Source organism: Sylvia atricapilla, chromosome 3 (assembly GCF_009819655.1).
Source record: "Sylvia atricapilla isolate bSylAtr1 chromosome 3, bSylAtr1.pri, whole genome shotgun sequence".
In the NCBI taxonomy this organism is placed as follows: Eukaryota; Metazoa; Chordata; class Aves; order Passeriformes; family Sylviidae; genus Sylvia; species Sylvia atricapilla.
In genome coordinates this window covers 98,697,298-98,720,118 of record NC_089142.1, presented here as the reverse complement: position 1 = coordinate 98,720,118, position 22,821 = coordinate 98,697,298, and the positions used below count along the sequence as shown (strand labels likewise).

At 44.2% G+C, this 22,821-nt stretch overlaps 1 protein-coding gene across 1 annotated transcript; it reads left to right on the top strand.

Annotated features, from left to right (window-relative positions):
* Positions 1–218: 218 nt before the first annotated feature.
* On the top strand, positions 219–21,659 carry KCNK12 (potassium two pore domain channel subfamily K member 12). Its single transcript, XM_066316338.1, has 2 exons — positions 219–570; positions 17,823–21,659. Exons 1-2 carry the CDS (start codon positions 219–221, stop codon positions 18,716–18,718), a joined length of 1,248 nt encoding a protein of 415 aa, XP_066172435.1. The 3' UTR covers positions 18,719–21,659.
* The last annotated feature ends 1,162 nt before the right edge of the window (positions 21,660–22,821 follow it).

The following is a 22,821-nucleotide window of genomic DNA, read 5'->3' as shown; positions in this document are numbered from 1 at the left end:
GGCGCGGGGCGTCGGGCCGAGGGCGGGCGGGCGAGGCCAACGGCCCCGGGGCGCCGCCGCCGCCAGCCGGGCGGGCAGCCCCGCCGGGGGATGACTCAGAGCCGCGGCCCCTGCAGCGAAGCCGCCGCCGCGCCGGGCTCCGCGCAGCGCCGCCCCATGCCCGCGCCCCCCGCCGGGGGCCGCCCGCCGCCCGCCGCGCCCGCCGCGCCGCGCACCGGATGATGCCCCCGCGGGGGGCGGTGGGCTCCTGCCGCCGGCGGCGCCTGGCGCCCCTCAACGAGGACAACGGGCGGTTCCTGCTGCTGGCCGCCCTCATCGCGGCGTACCTGAGCGCCGGCGCCACCGTCTTCTCGGCCCTCGAGAGCCCGTCGGAGGCGGCGGCGCAGCTCCGCTGGAACCGGACCCTCCACAACTTCAGCCGCATCTTCAACATCAGCCTGCCGGAGCTGCGCGCCTTCCTGCGGAGCTACGAGGCGGCCATGGCCGCGGGCATCCGCGTCGACGCCCTGCGGCCCCGCTGGGACTTCCCCGGCGCCTTCTACTTCGTGGGCACCGTCGTCTCCACCATAGGTGAGCGCCGCTCCGACGGCCCCGCGGCGCAGACCCGCCCGTCCGGGGGATGCCGCGGCCCCGGCCCCGTCGTTATAGCGACCAAAGTTTGGGGAGAGGCGCCGCCCCGTTGCTGTGGCAACCGGGGCTTAGCGGCGCGTCCGGGTCCCTCTGTCCCCGCTGACCTCCCGTCCCGGGGGTCGCGCTCCCACCGTCCCCCCCGCTGCACGGAGCCGGGCACCGGCGCTGCCCCCGCCCCGCAGCGCTCCGGCTCCCGCAGGTTCGCGGGAGCGCCGGCCGTCGCGGCTGCGGGAGCCCCGTCCTTCCCCAGCAAACTTCTGCTGCCGGCGGCTCGGCTTCTTCGTTCTGCCGGCCCGAAGGAGCGGACGGGGCTGGCGGCTGCCCGCGTAGCGCTGCCTGTGCCGGGATGCGCCCGCCGGGCCAATGGCTCGGTACCGGGGGAAGGCGGCGCGGGGGCCGGCAGTAGCGGGCTCATGGAGATGCTGAACGAGAGCCGGGCTTTCGCCTGGCCGCTCAACTTGGTACCGGCTTTAACTGCTGGCAAAGTTAGGATTTGTATGTGTTTGAAGACGCAAGGCACACGAAGTCGTGTGTCTTCCAGCTGTAGCACAGTACAGTGTTCTCAGTGTATCGGTGCAGCCAGCTGCAGTTTTTCATATCCCGTAGGTGTTTAGGACAAGCAGCACTTTGTAAAGCAAAATACTTTTTTTTGACTCTGTGGCTATCTACTACTCTTGGACTATTGCCTGAGAAAGCCTGTCCCTGAACACAAGGTCTTAACTCTGCCAGTTTTTAAGTTTTTTAAGCCAGGTGTCTTCTGAGCGTAAGAGTTGTGTTTTGCCTTTATTGTAAAGGATGAAACTCACAGCTCATTATTGCATTTGCATTCATTAGGTATGGAAAATGTTTTATCAATAATGACTAATCCATATAATGGAGTCGTGATGGTGAGTACAGCAGTGTTGTCAGGTATTGTTACTTTTTGCTTTGAAAAATCCAGTTAACTTTTGCTTTGCAATTCCATTTGGTAGCCTAGTCATTAAAACACTGTTTTAATTAAGCATTAAGCTTTCTTCATCACAGGAACATATATTTAAAAAGATCATTTTGACTCAGCAGAATGAACGAACAAAAAAGCCTATGTTTTAACAAACCCGTTCTTTCTTTACACCTGCTGTGGGAAACGGAAATCTTCAGGTGATGTGTAAACACACTGCTTCCCTGACAACTCTAGCTTCTCCTCTCTGAGGTTATTGAAATGTAAAATGTTTTCTCTTCCTTTGCATTTTTTTTCCATCTCCACTTCATTGCCCCATCTGCGGTCATTTGTACCTGGGCAGAGGGACTGAGGAACTCAGCACGGGGTTTTGCCGGGTCTTGACGGGTGTAAATGGCAGAACCAAGAGCTGTGTTTCTCATATTCCTGTAGCACCGACCAAGGGCAGTGCTCTCTCCTTAGAGTCAGTAATGTCACATCTCACATGTGACCTGGAGGCTGAAGACTGGGGTTTTTATGTGCAACAAAGGCTGGATGGTGACAAGTGTTCCCCAGGTCGTGCCTTCTCTTGGAATGCTACCTGCCAGTGCTTGCTCCAGGATTACTTACAGTACTCGGTGTGAGTTCAGAGAGCCGTAGAGCAAGGCTTTGCTCTGACTGAGGAGATGCAGCAGAAGGTGGCTGGAATTGAGGCCGAGTTGTGCCTGTGGGCACAGCAAAGGCTGTGGCAGAGCTGCTGTGCTGGGGGTGCCAAACTGCATACACAGCCTGGCAGGAGCCGTGTCTGCCAGAGCACCAGCATCCCGGGGCTGCTGCGCTCCATCAGGGCTTGGCTTTTACCAGCTCCTGCAGATGAAGAGGGACTGCTGCCCCCACCTCGGTGGTTCTCTTCATGTGCCTCTTCAAGCTGCTGCAGCTTCTAGAGGCAAAGCCCACGGTGAGCTCAGCTGCAGCAGGGTTTCTTCCACCACACAGTTGTATTCAGTTATTTTTGGGTTCCGCCCAGCAAAAGCAAAAAAGCCCAATGAATTAACTAGTTGTTCCACTAGAGCACAATGCTGTGCTCTCAGTCAAACGTGCACAAAGCTGTCTGGCTCGTGATCCCAGCACAGAGAAACCAAATGGCAGGGCAGCGAGATGTCACCTGGGTGAGCAGTTCCAAAACTGCTTTCAAGGTCCATTTTTTTCCCTTCCAGCCGGCTCAGTTATGTACCTCCCCACCTGGACTACCTTTAATTCCATTGTCAGCTCACACACCACGTTATCCTGGCTCTGAGCAATTTGATTTGCTTTCATGTCATGCTTAATTGATGAGAATGCTGTTTTTACCCAACCTTGCCGAGAACTACCAGACGTGCAGAGTCAAAACAGCTTGCCTTCCTCAACAGATCCATCAGTTACGTGTGTCAAAGCAACTTTATTACTCCAGCTAAACACACCACTATCCTAGCGAGCGAAAGTTTCCTTACTCACTGGGTAACAAACAGCAGGTATACTCAATGCCTCTCAAGGGTAAATCACCCACAGATTACTCAGCTTCTCATCTGTAGAGGATTCCAACTCACAGGAATCTCTCTATGTCTTTTCAAGCCCTCGTTCTGTTCTCAACAGTTTTAATAGAACCACTGAACGTTTCGTATGTAGGCACTGAAATACAGTCATCCAGGCTGCAAGTTCTCCTGGAGCTTGTGTAAGCTGAGCTGAGAAAGACTTCAGTTCTTCATCCTTTTGTGAACACAAGGGTTAGGAATAGCCAGGCTTCTTCCATCCACGCTTCTTGAGCAGGGCCTTTGCAGAGCCAAGCAGCTCTCCTCTCTTAGATGCCTCCTTGGGTGCAGTTCTGCACTTCCCCAATTCCTCAGGGACAGAATCAAACAGTCTGGGTGAGAAACATGTTAATGGGGTTTTTAGAGGCAAGAGTTGAAATTCTAATTTTAAAGCATTTTTCTGAATAGCCCACAAAGTGTGTGGCTTACAGTCCATAAAACACCTTCTTGATAGGAGTCTGGGCATTCAGTTTTCATTACTGTATTGTTTGTGCTTGAATAGTGAAATGTTGAATCTGTTTTCATTAGACAAATCTGGATTTTCAGACCCATGTAAGAAAATCCTTCAGTCTAATTTCTGACTGCTTGCTGTCAGGCTACAGCATCTATCCAGTCATTATTTTGCACTCCAAAAGGTACTGGGTTTCTAGGCAATTATTATTCTAATTTCTTTAAGGAGCAGCTAGGTGAAATTTATTATTGATTATTTGGTCTAACTGACTGTAGAATTTGGTTTTCAGTTGAGTTTTCTCTTCCTTCCTTCATTCCCCAAAGACAAACCACCTATAGTACCCAGCACTTCATTAAAAGTATAACTCAGACCAGATTTCTTCCTGGTAAATGTTACAGTTGCAGGCATCATCAGTCCAAGCTTTCCCCATATTCTGGTAGCAGAGACTTATTCTGCCTAGCACACCAGGAGACTCTGGAATGTCTGAAGATCTGGATTTCTGACTCAGTCCATGAGTCTAGACTTTGTACCCATATTTTTTGTTGTTGTTTTGCTCTTAAGTGTTAGAATAAACCTTAGGTGCCTGTATAGTAAAACGTTTTGAAACATGGACCCATTAAAATTGAATTCTAAGCTTCTTATGTGTAAGTACATGCTTCAAAAATCAAGTGATAGAATTGATTTATAGAAATCCATACCAGGCATTAAAAAATCAGGTCAAGTGAAGTACTCAAATATATAGAAGTGATTTTTTGATAGAATATTTTTTATGGCACCTTTACTGTGGCAGATGATTTTGGGATGAAAGATGTCTGGGTTATGTGTGCTTGAGGAGTGCCCCCGGGATGAAAAGATGCAGGGATCTTCTCTCTGTACAGCTGTGCAGAGGTTACAGGTGTTGGGGGCACAGTGTATAGGAGTGAGCAGGACTGTTCATACCTGCCTTATCCCTGAGGTATCCTGTTAAATAACTCAGTGTTCCTATGCACTGACAACTCCACCCAGAGGGATGGGGCATGCTCTGCTCTTAAGTAAGAGGCACAGCATTCTGTGTTTTCTGCCATCTCACTGGTTTTGGCAGCTGTTCTCTCCTTGCTTAGGATTTCAGCTGGGTTAGATCTTCTTCTCTCTGGGCCCTCTGTAGGGACCCAGCATACCCAGCACAGCATTTCTGCTTGTGCTCCACAGCCTAAGCACCATAACCACTCACTTCTAAAATATCCTCTGGCTCTGTGTCATAGTCTTGTGAGAATATCTGTCAGTCCAGATGTTCTGGAGGTGTTAATTTAATGGAAGTGCAAAGCAGATTTGGACAGCTCAGTAAGCACAGGTCAGATGTTGGACTGTGCCGCCAGGAGCCAGGAGATGAGCCTGTGAGATCAGGCACTACAGAGGATAATTTGGCAAGAAATCCCACAAATAACCACTGTGGCCTGAAGGTTTAAGGGGTAAGTATATTTGTCCCATCTTCTTCGTTGTATTCCAGGATGTGAATCAGAGGCACAGGAGGTTCTGGCTCTGCTCTCCCTGGATGTAGCCTCGCTGTCCGTAGGGCCAGCCCAAAGGCGACAGCCAAACCAGGGTGCACAGCTGATAAGCAGCAGTGTTCCCTCCTCAGGGCTCTGCAGTTCTCTGGGGCTTGTAGGCAGCTTTTGCAGAGGTTTCAGATTAGGGGGGAGTTGCTTCTAGAGTTGACCTTCTTAAAGTTAAGAAATAAACAAAACTGAATGAGAAAGCAGCTGGAAGAGCCAGCAGTGTTATTAAGCTGCAGTGTCAGGTTATTTGTCTTTGCCATCCTATACACAGTCTGCAGGCAGAATGAGAGTGTGTTTCAGGCAGATCTGATTCCTTTGGTGCGTGTCATGTTTTGATCAATGTGCTGGTGGATTTCTGAGAGGTATTTTCTCACTCGGGTAATCTTGATAAAGAACAGAGAGCAAGAGGCTCAGAGGGCAGCAGGTCAATGGTCAGCATATTTTTGTGGAGAGTTCTAATCCTACACTGATTTTCCTCAGATGAAGAACTGTCACCATAGCAATGTTTTCTGCCTGCCATAGCTGCATGGCAGTATTAACTTCTTTGGGTGCCACTGATAGGAATTTCCTAAGTGTGTGGGCATAGGTTGGGTGCTCCAAGCAGAAAAGTAATCTAAATCACAGCTTGCTTTCTTGTAGTTGAGAGCAGCAGCACAAAGCTTTACTTGGAATACATCCATATAATTATGCAGGTGACTTGAGGAGTCCCCACTGAAGGGTCATGATTAAATAATTTTGATTCTAAATTTTTTGGGATTTTATTTTAGAAGGCAGAAGGGAAGAACCCAACTACTTGAGATAAAACCCTTTCTAAAATTTAAAAAAAAAATGAGAAAAATATTGTTTTAATCTCAGTGCTTCTTAGGGTTTGCCTGCCCCTGAAGGGTTATGCTAGCCACAGAAAATTAAGCTTTCGCTGTGCTTTGGTCACCTAAACTGAGTGATTTCTACAGAGCATTTCAATTCAGATTAGTTAATCTAAACATTTCAGATGTTTCTTTAATATTAAATCCTACATAAATGTTTTAAAATATTAACATCAGTAACTGATGGAGAGAAGTCAAGGACAAACAAATTGCACTTCTTTTTATCATGGCTGTGGAGTTTGAGGTGCTCAGCTGGAGCACTGAAATGTGGATGTCTCCAAATTAAATGTCAAGCACCACAGCTTCATAGAGCAGTCATTCAAAAACCAAATTTTGCCCAGCATTATATGAGATATGGTCCAGCATCTCAGAAGTTAAGTGAGATTTTATACTGACTTATGAGGTGCTGGTTCAGGTTCAAAACAGAGACCAGTTGGAGTCTGTAATCATGGATTCTCAATTTTTGCAGCCTTCAGGGTGCCTCTGGCTTGGGTCATTGAAGGAGCAGTGTCTGCTTAGTGAGCAGGTACCTCCTGCTTAGCAGAACATTCCATTTGGTCTTCAGTGATAGTCCTGCACATACCTCTATTTTAGTTCCCTGTGCATTTACAAGAACTTGTAGATGTGATTGCAAATCAGACACTGGTGTGCCAAAGCACTCTTTGCACAGTTCTCCATCTATGTGTGGCTCCAGCCAGTCCATCTCTACTACCAAGCAACCTCCCTGCAAACCAGTTATCGTGCCTGTGCTAGCTGTGAGGGGTCATAATTACTGGGCTTATCAGCTGCCCTGTTTGCTGCAGGCTCATAAAGCCAGAACCTGCTTGAAACCCTATGGCCTGTGTTCCCATGGTGCCCTGCCAGTTCCTGGAGTCTTCCCCTCACTTTGTTCTCCTGGGGATATTCCCCCTTTCCTTCTCATAGGGGTTATCTACTGCTGCCTGCTCACCTGCCTTTCCCAGCCTGAACTTCTCCAGCTTTTCTGCCTTCCCCCAATTAGTGTGTCCTTCTCTACTGCTGATTTGTTTGCTTGATTAATTCTCAAATATTTGTTTGATTTCTTTACAGTCTTTCATGTTAAGAACTACCAAAGAAGTCAGAAGTAAAGCTTTACAGTTTCTCTCTGTTCCTCATCACACTTGTCCCCTTTCCCTAGTGTTAATCCTGCTATTGACCCTCATTTCCTTTTCAGTTTCTTTCTTCCTTCTCTGATTGTCTTCAGTTTGACACAGATCATACACGTCATCATTTTTTCTCACTTGTACCATGGGGTCAGCTTTGCCAACACACACAGTCTTGTTTTTATGCAAGCTTTAATTGCTCTTCATTGTGGAGAGAAGAGGAAAACAATTACAGGATAGTTCTGTTGACAATTAACTTCATGTAACATTACCTACTGCTGGCGGTGTGCTGGAAAACACAATGTCATTTTTCTTTATTTTAATGAATGCAGGGTTATCTTATCTTTGAAGCTGTTAAGTCAAAGAGAATTTTGCCTCTTGCCATAGTAGCATCAGGGTTAGAGCAACAGAAAAATAGCTGGGAACATTTCATATGCAATTTTTAGACTGAAACAGCTTGATATTATTGAAAATGTAACCTTTGGCCATTATCTGAATAAGCCTTGCTTACCTGTATCAAAAGAGACAGTTTTTGTAGTGTGTCAGCATCAAACACATATCTGAGAGCATTTCTGGGAAAAAGATTTTTAAGGACAAAAATTAGGGTTCATGCTGGTGAACATTTGAAATGTGAAAGTCCTCCTGAGCACAGTAAATGTTTGAAGTGATAATAAAAACCTTTTGTGAATAGAAACATTCTAGTAACAAATAGAATTATAATCCAAGGGGCTATTGCATAGCAATCTAGACAAATAAAATAACTCCTCAACAGCTGACTTCTGCTGAAGTCAATAGCAGACTAGTCTGCAGAGCTTTAGGAAATCCTACCTTACATACTTTATTGGCACACCAGGTTTATGAAACAAATGTACTTGTTATTACGGTGTAAAATACATCCCCCTGAGCTCAGTGGGTCTGTTGATGGCAATAGCTGGTACACCTAGACATGGGAAGGGTTCAGTGCAATCTTTCTTGAATTGAATGAGAAGTAGAATGAATATCAAATCTAATTGTATTAGACAAGGAAAAGCATTAGCAGCCTTTACAAGTAATTAAAGCTTTGGAGTGGAATAAGATAAGAAATTGAATGGTTTGATGTTAACATATGGGATTACTTATTGTGGGTGAGGCACTGCTATTGCTCGTGTTTAAAAATCTATAATAAGTGCATGAAAGAAGCAGTAATACTTTGATAACAGTTGTAGCACCACAGCAAATCCTCACTGGATTTTAACCTTTCTGAGCTTGTTCCACTGCAGCCTCTTCCCGTTTAGAAATTATTGGCCAAATGTTTCCCAATCATTCTCAAGTCTTACACAGGCAAATTTAATCACAGCAGAAACTGCAGCTAGAAGAAATTTGCCCATGCGAGAGCTGAGTGAGAAACTAATTCAGTAAATTTCAGTTCAAGCCAGATAAAATGTCTTTGGTTATTCATCACTGTATATTCTGTCATCTTCTTGATCAGCCTGAGCATTGTGCAAGCAATATTTTTCTCTCCTGAGGTCAAACAGAAAGCACAGTGTCACTCATGCTCAACGTGCATGCAGTCAGACCTGCTTTAAGCGCAGTGGAAATAGGAGGGAGTGACAGCAGTGTAAAGGTCTTAAATCCAAGTTGTGATTTTCGTGAGAGAAGCAGAAACAAGCTGTTTGATATGATGATTTGTTCATTTACAAAAACTGCTACTGGCAGAGCTGCAAGGACCAGGAAAATCTCAGATAAAATCAAAAGCTCAAAATTGGCTTGGTAATGTGGCAGAGTTGTTCAGTATCATTAAATTTAAAAATAGTCAAGGGAAATGCATACTAAGGAAGGAAGAGTTAAATGAAGAAGTAGAAAATGGGAAATAACTGGTTAGTCAGCAGTGCTGTCACCCTCTATTTCTGTTACAGTAACTTAAAATCGGGTCTTTCTGCCTTCATGAATGAAGAGCTGCCTGAGCAAAAAGATACTTGAGAATTTGCTTCTTTGCTTTCAGCTGAAACTTTTTAAAATAAGGGACCCCTGAAGGTATATTTAAATCATTAAGAAGCCCAGGTAGGTTTATCAGAGATTTTTTTCATTAAATTGTAACTGTAGAAGTTTGTACAGAGATTTGGGGGAAAAAAGGCCTTACAGTGGAAAGGATGTTTTCACATTTAGGGCCTTTTTATCCCTTGGGTACATCTTTTTAGGTGACCTCTTTGTAAAGCAGAATAGCTATCAAGAAACAGATGTTCTTTGAACATCTACCTACACAAACACCAGTGGCAGAAAAAAAATATGCCACAAGTCTCTGTTGTTTAATCCAGTCAAAAGATAAGCCAACAGTATAACCACTGAACAGCCTTTCCCATCTGTAAGGCTCAGAAAGCCCATGAGTGACATCTTTTATCAGACTTCTTATGTGGGGAAATGTGACACAGACCCAAGATCGCTTGTGAAATTTAGATAATGCTGTTTCTTAACAAGAAAGGAGAAGTACTGTGAGATTTACTGGCATGGAAGTGACAGTACATGTGCAAGTTTTCTTTAGAAGCCAGTAATTTCTCAAGAATATAACAAGATTTGGATGCCATTATTCTTTTTCACTTAGAGTTCAGAAAAAAAAAATGGTTCAACCTTGGGTATACATAGACATCTGAAATGCAACTGCAAGTTACAATAAACAGCAAAACCATGTGTGAATGCTAATGTTTGAAATGGCAGGGCATAAGCTTTTTTCTGTTAGGGTGTTGCTTAGATACACGATTATCTGCACAAAAAACATTCTCAAAAAGACATAGGGAAATAAGAATGGAAGCAGATTTAGAGGATGAAAAATTATGATTGCAACAGAAATCCACTTTTGAACCAATGTTCACCTAGAATCACCAGCTGCATGACGACTGTAGGAGGTTCAGAGGAGGTGGCAGTGTATGGCTTCAGATACTGGACACATCTTAAAAGCAAGAAGGAATTGGTGATTCTTGGGGTCTATGAGCTTTACCATCATGTTTATCCATGGTTACTGAGACACACTTCATACATTTCTTGGTTATCATGCTTTTGTCTTCAGTGTGTTCTTTAAAACAGCTGCTCTAAATGCAGGGGTGTTTCCTCTGTCTGATGGTGTTTTGGAAACCCCTGTGTTTTAGGTGATAATGGGCAGTGCAGTAAGGCAGATGTTCACACAGCCTGGATGATGAGCAGGGGTTTGGTACCCCCCTGTTAATGCGAGAGTGTGAAGACTCTTAAGTCTGTAGTGCAGAGGGGAGGCTTTTTCATGGTAATGCAGCTTTGTCAAACAACTGTGAAGCGTGTGGGATATATTTTTCCGTTATTAACACCACCACCATTTCAGAGAAGATTATAGCAAAATGGTTTTCTCCAGCTGTTAGGATGAGAAAAGAAGACAAGCTAGAGACAGGACCCTGCAATCATCAGGTGTGGAGGCAGCCACAGGAAACAGCTCTGGGCTAGTTTAGATCAAGATGTACAAGGAGACAGGCTGCCACCAAAAGAAAGAACATCATGCTCTCATCTCCTTTTTCTGGAAGTCCTCCTTTGTGAGGTGGTTTAGGACTAATTTAGGCACCACTAACCCATATTCTTTCTGTTTTAACAAGCCATTAGAGTCCTTTGGCTGTGCCAAGGGGCAGAATAACTGACAAAACAGGAGGGCATTTAGCAGCATCTTGCGGAAGATTTGTCCAAGAAAGGCAGCATAAAATGAAGAAAATAGTTTCAGTCTTGATTTTTTATGACTGTAAGCCATAGACTGGCCCCAAGAGTTTAGCAGACAAGAAGATTATATTACTTATTAGAACAATAAAATCTTCAGTATTGAAAGAAAGTTTATGAACAGTATGATAATAGAGAAGGGAGATTGTCACGCCACAGGACACATCCATCCCTTTACAGTCAATTCAGCAGGAATAGTGCCATTTTGTAGGTCCTGACTTTTTTTTTCGTCTGTGTAGTTTGAATTCCTACTCCTGATTTTCATCCTTCTCAGAACTTTATTCTCCACCATCTCCTTTTAGGAGACGCTCCCTCATTCGAAGCCGTGTTCTGTTGCAGTAGGATTAGCCAGAAAACTGAACATAAGCTTGCCGAAGATTTTGAGTCTCAAGCCTGTGATTCTCCCCACATATTCCCTCTTCAGGGGGGCCTGCTTAGCAAGACCTTGGGCCAGAGCTGCTGCTCAGCTGGCAACACTGATGGCTTGGCACAAGTCAGTCCCCATTTGCTTGTACAAGGTGTATAAAGAGCAACTGGACCCTGCCAGGGAGCCATAAAACTGATTTAGAGACACTTCTGCTTCTTCCTTGGCTTGGTTCTGTGCCAAAGCAACTTCATCAGACCTCCTTCTGTATTTATTGGGATTTGTCCTTAGGATAATGGCATGTAGTAGTGAGCAAGGGTGGACTTGTTTAGGTGATCTTTGGTATACACCTCCTTTGCCTGCTGTACACAGAAAGGGCAGCATGCAGTACAACTGAGAAAAAACCTTGCCTACTTCTGCTGAATGCAAAGAGCAAGAATACTGCTGCTGGTGAAGCTGAAGCCCCAGCGTTTATCTTTTTAAGGCCCATGTATCACTCAAATATACAAAAGTTAGGCCACTTGAGCTGATAAATGTGCCTGCTGAGTACCCACTAGAGACTGAAGATCTTTCTTGGAAAGCTCAACTAGAAGGTGTCAGCTTAGAAAAACATACTTGGGAAAACCTGCTGCAAGGAGAAGTTAAACATTCATGCGCAGCCAGGATTTGAGGAGGTTATTCCTCTCTCCTTCTCTGAGATCTCTTTGGGTTCACCCCCAGTGCCTGAGACCCCATCAAGAAGGTAATTTTTTGAGGTTTCTGAGATGAAACCTCACCCTCACTCCTCTCAGCCCAGCATATCCTCACCCTACATACATTGCTCTGGCTGTATCACACATGACAACCTCTCCTTAGGCTGTGGGGTCCCCTCCTCACCCCCTTGACCTTGCCAGGTATCAGCCCCACACAGCAGCACCTCTGCATGCAAGTCCTCTGTGTCTGGGGTCAGTCTTCACATTCCATCTTCAGGGAATTCCGTGAGACAGGTTTTCTTGCAGCTTCTTATCCCTCAGTTGGGTGCCTGGTCCTCTGCACAGCAGAAGAGGTCCTTCATCACCCCCTCCCTTACAGAGCACGTGAGTACTCTGTTCAATCCCAGCATCACAGCCACCAGCACCTCTGGTTACCTCTGCAGCACTTTCCATCCCACCACTCTCTTGTAGGAGCCTTCTGCATCATTCCCAAGAGGCAGCCTCTCAGGACATCCTACTGGTCTCCAGGGATGCCTGTGGGATTTGCAGTCCCCTTGCCCACGTGCAGAAAGGACCAGTGCCAGAGAAGCAGGGATGTCCCAGGACCCCTGCCTTGATGGAGCTGCCCTGCTGCTTCCCAGCTCTGGCACAAGGTGCTCCTGCCCAGCCCTGTCTCCTGTCCTCACCCAAGTCACAGTTGGCAATAATTTTGGCTTCATCTTTGTCATTCACCTCTACAGAAAAATACTGTTCCCTTTTAGTCTCTTTTTGTACCTTTCTCATGCACCTGGTAACCTAACAACTATTTATTACTTCACCTTTCGATTATTTAATGTGATTGTTACAAATTTAATTTCTTTTTTCCTAAGGGAAGCTTGTCTTATTTTAGGCTTACAATTCTATTAACTTTTTTTAAAACCAACATACATTAAAGAGGAATGAATATGTGGCCCTGACCTCTTAGCCTGTGGTTTAAAGCATGGCCAGCAGAGAAATGCCAAGGGTGATTGATTCTAGTGTTCACAGATGTAAGGCATCACAGCACTTTGGATAACCAATAACCTGATCACTGTTGTGTGTAAATAGTATAAAATTGGTGCTGTAGAGAGCCTGTAATAGTCACCTGCAGCTCTTTGAAACTCCTTAAAGTTCAATTAATCATCTCCTGGCTCTGTTCTGCCAGTGTGGCTCCTTTTGAGTAGCAGCTGTCTCAGACACCTGACTAATGTTTCACATGAAACAAGGAGCACCAGCAGAGAGATGGGTGGTTTTTAACTCCATTCATTATCACGGTGCTCTTTCCTGGATGAATGGATAGAACGATTATGGAAGGCAGTCCTTATTTGCATGGTCACTCTGCATTTTCTCCCAGATATTTCAGATATTTCTTCCAGATCTCCAGATATTTCTCTGGAATATCTGCCCCAGTACATGGGTCACCAAGGACTCCAAGCCTGTGTATGATACAGGTGAGGCCAGCCCTAAAAACTGCAGCTGTATCTCATTTATTCAGAAATAGCATGGGTCCAACTTAAGGGGTCTTAATTCACACAGTGCTGGACAGACCGCTGCTGTTCAGGAGGTGTTTGCAGATAGTAATCTAAATAAGATCAAATGGGATTTTACAGCAACCTTTATATTAAAGGATTTGCAATATAAAAGCTCTAAAAAAATTTACAGTTTGAGCCCAAAGGGGGGTGTTTTAGTAAAGCAGGTTGAGACAGATGTTAACGGGAAAGTAACTTTTCCATTTGTAGTCTGAAAATGAGGAGCTGGTTGGAAGAACTGTCTGTAGTATTCCCACTCCTTGGGTAAAAGCTCTGGATGCAGCAGTTTTGTCAGCTTCGAGCTGTGACCCTGTATCCAAGGCAACTGTTTCTGGATGTTAGGTGGTAAGGAGCTAGAGAATACATGAGAGGCAGTTGTAAAATACACAGGTAAAGCTCTTAGCAGAAATAATGATGAAATGCTAACGGGTGGGAAAGGGTGGAAGGAAGCACCAGAACCCAAGCATGGAATTCAGATTAGGATGTTTGGTTCTTATATACATATATAGTGTAATTTATGTGTTAGTCAGTCAAGACCAGCCAGGACAACTGGAGAGCTATGAAGTAAAGCAAGTGTGGAAAAGACAGGAAGCAGGAAAACAGGAAAATCAGTAGCTCTTTGTTTCTCTGTGTTCTGTAACCCCCATCCCTTAGCCTTTGTGTTGCAAGAACTTGTTTCCCTCTGGAAGCAGCATTCTGGTTATAGTTGTTTTTGTTGTTGTTTATCTTTGAGGAACCATTTGTTGAAAAAGTTACTTTCAACCATTTTCATTACTTTTCATTTCCTTAAATGTAACTACATGATGGTTATATAGTGATATTGGGGTGATGCTCCTCTGATGATTTACATGCTGTCTCATTCTGGCTTTTCAAATGATTGCTCCAGTGTGCTGACCAAATTTGTGAGTGAAGTCCTGTGGCAGGACACTGGCATAAAAATAATTTGGGTGGCTGAAAGAGGCTGGGACATGTTATTATGTTCTTGTGTTGTTTTTTGTGACTTTCTTGTGTTTAGTTTTTGAAGTGACCAAAACTTTAATGCATGTCTGGGTAAGTACATCTTTACTGCAAAACTGTGAACCCCTTTAATCTCAAAATATAGTAAGACAAGGTAATTGCCAAAGTAATTTGACTGAGAGAAGAGCCCACAAATACTAAAGCTGCTATTCCTTTCTGTCTTCTGGCATCAACCATCTCTTACTCATAAGAAGGTGGGTAAAAGGAAAAAAAGCAAGAGCAACAGGAAGCATATGTCACAAGTTTGTCCATATGTTCTACCTCTTGAATACATCCCTAGCTTAAGTAATTTAAAACTCCAGGTGAGCAGAATTGTAACCACCAACCTGTTATGCAAGTCAGGATGAGAGTCTCATTAAGTGTCAGCACTTAACCATGAGAGGCCACTGAAGAGAGTTTTTATCAGCTCATTTCTACTAATTCTCTGTGGGGAGGAGAAATAACCAGCTGAAATTCATGCTGCTGTACGGCTTGTATCTGAAGTGGTGAGGCAGAATTGGCATGGGAGAGGTTCAGATACTGCATATGAGCTACACAAAGTCAACTGCAAGGCACCTGTAAAGTATTCCTTCAGGGCCATGAAAAACACAAAACCCTGTTGTGCTTTTTCCTTGTGCTGTGTTGGAAGCATCGGCAGTTCTGGATGAGTTTGCTTCATCCAGGCATCATGGTGGTTTTAGCCTTGGGCAGGGGCTGAGCTCAGAGATGAGGTACAGAACACACCAGGACCAACTCCTCGTGGTTGGGGTGACACCAAGGGACAAACATAGCTGGCAGAGGAAGACCCTGCAACGGAGAGCCCCTGACTGCTTCCCTCAGCCAGCTGGTGACCTAAGGGATGTGTTTTAGTGGTGGCTTGGCAGTGCTGGGGTAACAGTTGGACTCAATGGTCTTAAAGGTCTTTTCCAACCCAGATGGTTCAGTGTTTGCCTGGCAGCATTTTTTGCTAGGTTTATGTATTAGCATTCTCATTGCTGTGATGGGCCCTTTCACCTTGCCTAGCTACATACTGAATTTTGGTAACATTTTGCTTCAGAAAATCTTCATGAAACACACAGCATCAAAAATATAAACCCACCACCTCTCTTGAACGATCACCAGAAAATAGTAAGAGCCTTCAGCACATTTACAGCTTGATCCAAACTGTCGCTATCTCTTTTTTTTTTTTTTTTTTTTTTTTTTTTGTTCTAATTAATAAATGTGTCTAGCCGTATGTGTGACAAAAACCCCATTTATTTTGATGGTGATGTTCACATGCTTGCTGTGAAGCACATGTTTAAGTGTTTTGCTGACAAGGCACAGGCGAACAGATGCCTTCTCCATAACAAGTTGGCTGTGTATCCCTAGCTGGCAACCACAACAGGCTCCCTGGCTCCTTCTGAGGACCAGGCACTTTTGGATATTCATCATTAAATGAGAAGTCTCCTGCTAGCAGGCAGACCAATCCAGAGAACAGGTCCACCCCACAGAGAGGAAGGAACTTCCCAGAGCCCATGGCAGGCTTTGTGAGGTCTGCTCAAAGGCGGTCTTGTTAACGCTGCAAAATGGAGAGATCGTGGGTCCAGAAAGCAAAATGCAATGACCTTTTTGGTAATATTTTCTAGTAATACTGTGCAAGTTTTTCACTGACTTCTACAAAAAATTCTCTTTTTACAATGATGTTTTTGATCATAAAATCATAGGATGGTTTGGGTTGGAAGGGACTTGAAAGGTCATCTATTCACATGGGCAGGGAGGAATACCTTTCACTAGATCAGGTTACTCAAATTACAAGGTATAGGCTGACTGGGTGGCACACAGCTCTTTCTGAGCCTCCCAAATCTGTTGTGATTTGTTGTGAAAGTAGGACCACCTCCTCCCTCATGCATCGTCATGTCACTGAAAAGATATATCTGACTTGTCATGAGCATTTACGTTCTTCCATCAACTAATGGGAAATTCTCTATCAACAAAGTAGGAAGGGAGCACAAATAAACTACCCAGAAAAAATCAGCCATTGCAAAAATAGATCAGTAGATTTCAAGCAGCAATCTCAACTCATTTTATATAGGTAGTATTATCCTGTTGCTGTTTATAAAGGTGTGTCATGGTAATAAACTGGATTTAATTATTTCATTGTGCTCTGTAAAGATTTCATTTTGCTTTATGCTTTTTCTTCACCAACTTCTGTTTGTGTAGTCTGGTGTTGATATTTACCTCCTTGAATATGTTACTTGCTCATTATTTTGGTGGAACAATGCAGCAATGAAATTTCAGAATGTGAGTTTTTCACAAAACTTTTAATATAGATTAGTTGTAGTTATTTATTCATGGGACATAAACAATCACCTCAATCCTGTCAATATGTTTTTTTCCTGAACCACCAAAGTGTTTGTACAGGAAAGAATAGCAGAACAAACCCAATACCTGCAGAACTGAGTTTCAGAAGAATCTTCTTGTGATAGGATGTGAAATATATATCATTTTTTTATAAGATAACTGGTATCAGCAAATAACATGGAATAAACTTACTGTATTTATTTGCATGCAAATGTAAGTTCACTTTAGCTGTTATTTAACAATCTGTTGGTTATGAGGCATTACTGCTTACTTACAAAACATTGTGTATGAGTAATATTATAATAATAAGTAATATTACAATAAGTAATTCATATAAAGAAGAGTTGAATTAATGTTGTTGCTGGATCTTCCCAGAGTTTGTATACTCTGATTTTTCTATTCAGCTTTGCAGCAGTGTTTTTCCCTGCTGTAATTTTCCATCTGCAAGTTCTCAATGCCCCCAGTCTGCCAGGCAGCTCTGCGGTGTGATGGCTTTTCCTTCCCTCTGTGCTGATACCAGGTGGGCTAGCCACAGCTGGGATTTGGAAAAGACTTAAAAGTGCTATTATTTTTAAAACAATATTCAATATTTGTGAGGTGTGGAGTTTTTTTCTGTTATACAACCTGAAAACTTCCATCTTCTCAGTGGCAATGGTATAATCACACCCCTGTAACAAAAATGTTATGCTGGGTTACAGCTTGTGAACAGAGAACTTAAACTTTCCATCAGGTCGTGGTGGCTGACACATGTGGGAGCAGGGAAATGGCCTCCTCACCTCATCCCACCTTGAAAAGGTTTGGGTTCAGTAAATGTTCCACCTGCATGTTGAGTGGTGTTGCTCTGTTAGTACAGATACTAATCTGTTCATCTTGCAAGGATTTTTTGGTCACTTTTGAATTTTAGTCATCTCGTAGAACTTTTGGTGCCGCCTTCTTTCTTTACCAAACTCAGTTTTGCGTTGACCTAAGCTGACTTAGAAATAGCACTCCTTTTGTCCAGTGACATGGGAACTTTGTTAAGGTACATATATCCTGAGCTTACTCACAAAAACCTGTGTTAATAACATTGCCCATTTATCTCCACACCATAGGTTTTGGAATGACCACACCAGCAACCGTGGCTGGAAAAGTATTCCTCATCATTTATGGCCTTTTTGGGTGTGCCGGGACTATCCTCTTCTTCAACCTTTTCTTGGAGCGCATCATCTCCCTCCTGGCATTTATCATGAAGGCGTGCTACGAGAGACAGCTGCGAAGAAGCGGCCTCCTACCTCCCAACTTCCGAAGGGGGTCAGCTGTGTCCGGGGTGGGCAGCCTCGTGGGCTGGAAGCCGTCCGTTTACCACGTGATGCTGATCCTGGGAATTTTTGCTATAGCCCTTTCCTGCTGCGCCTCCGCCATGTACACGGCAGTGGAAGGGTGGAACTACGTTGACTCCTTGTATTATTGCTTTGTCACCTTCAGCACCATCGGCTTTGGAGATTTGGTAAGCAACCAAAAGGCTGCGTACCAACATCAGGGATTATACAGATTCGGGAACTTCGTATTTATATTAATGGGGGTATGTTGCATATACTCCCTTTTTAATGTCATCTCAATCGTAATCAAACAAATTTTGAACTGGGTGTTGAAAAAATTCGAATGCAGATGTTGCCCAAAGTGCCATAAATCCAGTACCCGCCTCAGCCGTCGCAACGCCATCACCCCAGGAGCCCGCCTGCGCCGCCACAATGTCGCCATGGACGCTGACGGCCAGTACGACAGTGACACCGAGGGCAGGAGGCTCTCTGGAGAGATGATCTCCATGAGAGAGCTCACAGCATCCAATAAAGTCTCCCTGGCCATTCTGCAGAAGCAGTTGTCCGAGACAGCCAACGGCTACCCGAGGAATGTCTGTATCAATACGAGACAGAACGGTTTCTCTGCGGGGGTGGGGGCTCTGGCCATCATGAACAACCGCTTGGCAGAAACAAGTGATTCTAGGTAGAGTTTTTGGAATTCCTTTTGTTTCTTAAATAAAAATAAAAATGGCGGTTAGGGTGGAATTACCACTGTAAGCTACTGGAAAGTTTTACATTTCAGAGACAGCCTTGGGATTCACTGGGTGTTCAGCGTTCTACTTTCTGGGGGTTTTATAAGTTTTCTCTAATATGCAGTGAGATCTTTACCAGTATGTTACAATTTTCCCTGAAGGGGGTTTTGAATGAGACTTGGATGTCTTTGATGCAGAGTCTGGCGCAATCATAGAAGGATGATGCACATGGTTAGGATGGTGTCAAAACCAACATATTCTTCTTCAGAATGGAGCCTGAACCCAAACTCTGTGTTAAAAGGCATAAAGCGGGCAAGTTGGGCTCCGGATTCAAACGTGGGGTTGGTAAGTTTGGGCTAACCAGTATGTCACAGTTTGCTGAAGTCCAGATCTGGTCCTGAGCCTTGTACTCAGCGCTCTTCAGCAATTCCTCATAGCAGGCCTCTCTATGTGACACATGTAGGTGACTGTCGTCACACCAGCTTTAGGGTGACTGTGCTTCACTTCAATAGTCCCACTGACTTCAGTGGCAGAGGATGGAGTGGGCTGAACTCCCCTCCTACAAATGATGGGGTTTAGCCAGGCTTGTCTGAAAGACCACCTGCCACCTAACACTTAAAAGTCAGGGGATTATCAAGGACCACGTTAAAGTGTGCAAAACTCTTCCTACCTACTGAATAAGAGAGAATAGGCAATTTTTTATCTTTAGAACTGACTTGGTTTAATGCAAGAGAAGCTGGTACGAACCTCTGGGGTCAAATATTTGCATCACTACAAAAAGGCTTACTTCTTTCCTTTCTCATTGAAATAAGTCACTAAAATGAATGTTGGCTCTCCATTGTCCTAAATTTGCACCTTTACTTCTGCAGTACTGTTGCAGAGATTGATGCAAATCATTTCCTTGCAGTTCTTTGAGGGCCCCAACTCTGTACTTGTTTCCCATAAATCAGACTGTGCAGGTTGTACAGAGGAGCATTGCTTTGGAGTTCCCCCAAAATGTTGATACCAACTCATAGATTTAACTTTGGCTGTTGCTGCTACCATCTTAAGCCATATTTAACCTGTGCTTGCCCAAACCACTGAAGAGCCAAAAGCAAACCTGGTCTAGAGTGTATAGTTTAGCATGACAAGTGAGTGCAGAGGATTTGCTGCAAACCTCTTTCAAAAATACATGCACAGCTGTGGATCATTTCTCTAAATTCTCTCTACTACACTGTGTAGATAATAAAAAGGCTTCTGCTGATTCCAAGCAAGAATCAAAACTTAAGCTTATATACTGAGAAGCCTTCTCTTGGAAACTTACTGGAAAATTGTAGGTGAGACCATGAGTGGTAGACTGGTCACTAAGTAAGTTGGACAAGTTGATGAACAGAAACTAGGAGTATTAAAAATGCTTGAAAATATTTCCATTAAGTTTTTCATAGATATTTTACTCTATTTACTTACTTTGTTTTGCATGGGTTTGGAGTAGCCATCATTTTTGCTTTCCTTTAAATTTGTAGCAGTGCAAAATGTTTTGGATTTTAACCTCGGAAAACCAACTTTAAATCTGAGGCTTTGCACACCTGAGCCTGCCAGCTGAATTATGGCAGTGAATGTATTTTTTTTCCTAACAAAAAGGAATCAGCTGCAGATAAACCATCACACATGGGTCTGTATCATGCTGTAAACGTCACAGCTTTTATCAAGATATGTTTGGCCAGAAACAAGCAGTGATGATTGTAATGAGTTTCTAGCTGGCACAGACTCGCACTTAAGATTCTGTGGTATGGGAGGGGCTGCATTCAAGAGACAGGAGCTTTCTTGGTTATAGAGAGACTCCTCAAGGTCCATCTGTCAGAGTGCCTTCCTGTCTGTGCACTCATTCTCTTTAAGGAGGCAGGAAGAGGCGTTTGTTGCTCCTTTTGAAGCCCACTGAAGGATAAATTTAGGCAGGATGGACAGGGAGAGGTCATGATCCAGAAAAGACTCTGACTGCTGGAAGACCCAGTTCAGGCAGGTGCTTTCCAGAGATTGCAAAGGGAAACAGCACAGGCAGGGAGCCAAAAATGAAAATTTGTTCTTTCCCCTTGAGATTACTCCCACAGGTGAATCTCTAACTATGATGATTTATGTGCTTGTTTATTAAAAGTGTGAATGGGACCCTGCTCTTTTTTTGCAGCTCAACCTCTCTTAGGGTTGTATCTTGGTGCATTTATCATCATGAGGGCTATTACTCATTAGAACTATTACATAAATCAGGACAGACAGGCCCTGTCCCAAAGGACTTAGGAGAATTAACTATTTATTATTTCACTCATAAAACATGCTCAAATGTATCAACATTCTGTGAGCACAAGAACTCTTATTTTTATGGAAACAAATTTGCAAATTAAGGGGTTGGTTTTTTTTCAGTGAGTTGTTTCAAAGGATAAATATTATAACTATGATTAGGATCCTGTTTAAACTGTAAATTTGTGAATTGTTTTCAAACTACTTACTCCAGCCTGGCAAATACAGTGAAGTAAAATGAAATTGTACCTACCTCTTCTGTACTTTTTCTGTCCAGGCAAAGGCAGACACACAGTCTGCTGTAACAAGATTGAAATGTTTCCAAACCTTTCTGGTACAATCAGTCACAGGGGTGCCTTTGCAGGACCCTTTGCATTTCCTGTTAACTCCAGAGGAAGTTGGACCAGCTCCTAGAGCTGGGCATCTCAAGGGATTTGGGCATCAGATTGCTGCTCTGCTCACTTAGATCTAATGTTTACTTACACCCAAGATCCTTGATAATCTGCATTCTGCTTCTCTTTAGCCTCAGAGGCACGGAAAGTCCATGCCCAGTTATTTACCAGTGGCCCCGTTGCTTGCAGGTCACATATCCCCAGAAGCTGACTAAAGTCAACCACAGGGACCGCCAGGTGGTATCTAAGTCCAGTGAAAATCCCCAAGCCCATCTGTCTCGGCAAAGCTCAGTTTATCAGAGGGTCAGAGCACAGTCTGGGTCTCCCTGGGAGGCATCTGCTGAAGGGTGGCCTTACAGTTCCCTCATATTCAGTAGCAGAAGTATTTTTCAAGGATGCATGGAAACCAAGCTCCAAATCTCTACTCTTCAGCCTGCTAGCTCTAACTGGGCACCCATCACCCCTGTGCATGACAGCAGGAGCCAAGAGGACAGAGGAGGTTTGAGATCAGTCTTTTCTAGTCCCTTGAGCTCTTCCTTTCACTTTTTTTTTTAATGACAACTCCTCTTCAAACTTGCCAGGCCTGGGCACATAACTCCTCTTTTATTGTTTGTGGTCCAGCTTGGATTCCCCAGGGCAGCCTGCTCCATTCTTGAATTAACCCCTGAACGTGCACCAGTTGCACCAAGTGCAATTCCTCCTGGTATTTCATTTTCACAGACAAAGCAGATACCAGCAATACCTGGACACAGACTGAAGCACAAGAAATCAGAAGGAAACAGGAGGAACAGAATGGGAAAGTGAAAGCACACTGCACTAGATTGCACTTTCTTTTCAGGTAACTTGGGAGCTATATTACATTCTTGAAATGTTTTGGGGTTTTTTTTTCAGTTTTAATTATGGATAGCCTTGAAAGAATACAGTTGATTTACATTTTAAAAGTTCATCTTCCCTGATACAGCCCCTTCTGCACCACCCTGTAGAACAGCAGCAGTAACTCTTCGCTGACACAGACCAAGACATCCCAGCTGCCTGCTGAGCCTACAGGCAGCACAAACCTGAGCTCAGACCCTGTCCCCTAGACTCGTCTTTTGCTGCCTGAGCCCAGGGAAAAGCAGCAGAAAGCTGCAGGAATTAGGACTTCTCTGTGAGCTGGCCCCTAGCAAGAACAGCAATGCCATGGGACATTTTGTCCAAATGCTTGGACAAAAGGAGATATCACGTTTGCCTGACACCTGCACTAATACTTTGCACATGAAAATTAAAACTTAGGTGAAAATTAATGAGCAACAATGACCAAATTCAAGTGACATCTTCTCTTAACCCCAGAGGTCAGTGTAGAACAGTGGCGAGGAACAATTTCTTGTGAGACCTGTAGCATTTAGCAAGTCACTA

Coding starts and splice junctions, on each gene's coding strand:
- KCNK12 (XM_066316338.1), top strand. CDS start 219: ATGATGCCCCCGCGGGGGGCGGTGGGCTCCTGCCGCCGGCGGCGCCTG. Junction 571..17,822: donor CACCGTCGTCTCCACCATAG/GTGAGCGCCGCT, acceptor TCCACACCATAG/GTTTTGGAATGACCACACCA.